The 627-nt window shown below is 54.2% G+C and overlaps 1 protein-coding gene across 1 annotated transcript; it reads left to right on the top strand.

Moving 5' to 3' along the window:
- Positions 1-24: 24 nt before the first annotated feature.
- Positions 25-621, top strand: LOC107579155 (occludin-like; the record flags this gene model as incomplete). Its single annotated transcript, XM_016265015.1, has 1 exon — positions 25-621. A coding segment is annotated over one exon (597 nt), but the record flags the coding sequence as incomplete, so codon positions are not given.
- Positions 622-627: the final 6 nt, after the last annotated feature.

A 627-nucleotide genomic window follows, 5' to 3' on the forward strand; every position in this document is an offset into this window, starting at 1 on the left:
AAAAAAAAAAACAGTTTGGACCATTTTCTCTCCAGTAATGTTGCCCCGCAGCCTGCGTATTCGTACTATCCTGACGAGGAGTTCCAGCATTTCTACCGCTGGACGTCTCCGCCGGGCATCATAAAGATCATGAGCGTCATGTCAATCATCTTCTGCGTGGGCATCTTCGTATGCGTGGCCTCGACGCTGGCCTGGGATACGGATGCAGGAGCGGCTGGATTCGGAGGTTCTTATGGAGGAGGCTCATACGGCAGCTACGGTGGAGGAGGCTCATACGGCGGCTACGGTGGAGGTGGCTACGGAATGGGTGGCTACGGAATGGGTGGATCCGGAGGTTACGGTTACGGCATTCTCGGCTCTCAGAACGACCCCAGGCAGGGGAAGGGCTTCATGATCGCCATGGCCATCATCACCTTCATCATTCTGCTGGTCATCTTCATCATGATCATCTCGCACCAGAAAGTGGCTCAGGGAAGGAAGTTCTACCTGGCCGTCATCATCATCAGCGCCATCATGGCTTTCCTCATGTTAGTTGCCACCATAGTCTATCTGGTGACGGTTTACCCAATGGCCCAGTCGTCCGGATCGGTTCAGTTCAATCAGGTTTACGCCATGTGCGCCGCTTAC

This window comes from Sinocyclocheilus grahami, unplaced genomic scaffold (genome assembly GCF_001515645.1).
Source record: "Sinocyclocheilus grahami isolate Dianchi unplaced genomic scaffold, SAMN03320097.WGS_v1.1 scaffold14716.1, whole genome shotgun sequence".
Taxonomy (NCBI): domain Eukaryota; kingdom Metazoa; phylum Chordata; class Actinopteri; order Cypriniformes; family Cyprinidae; genus Sinocyclocheilus; species Sinocyclocheilus grahami.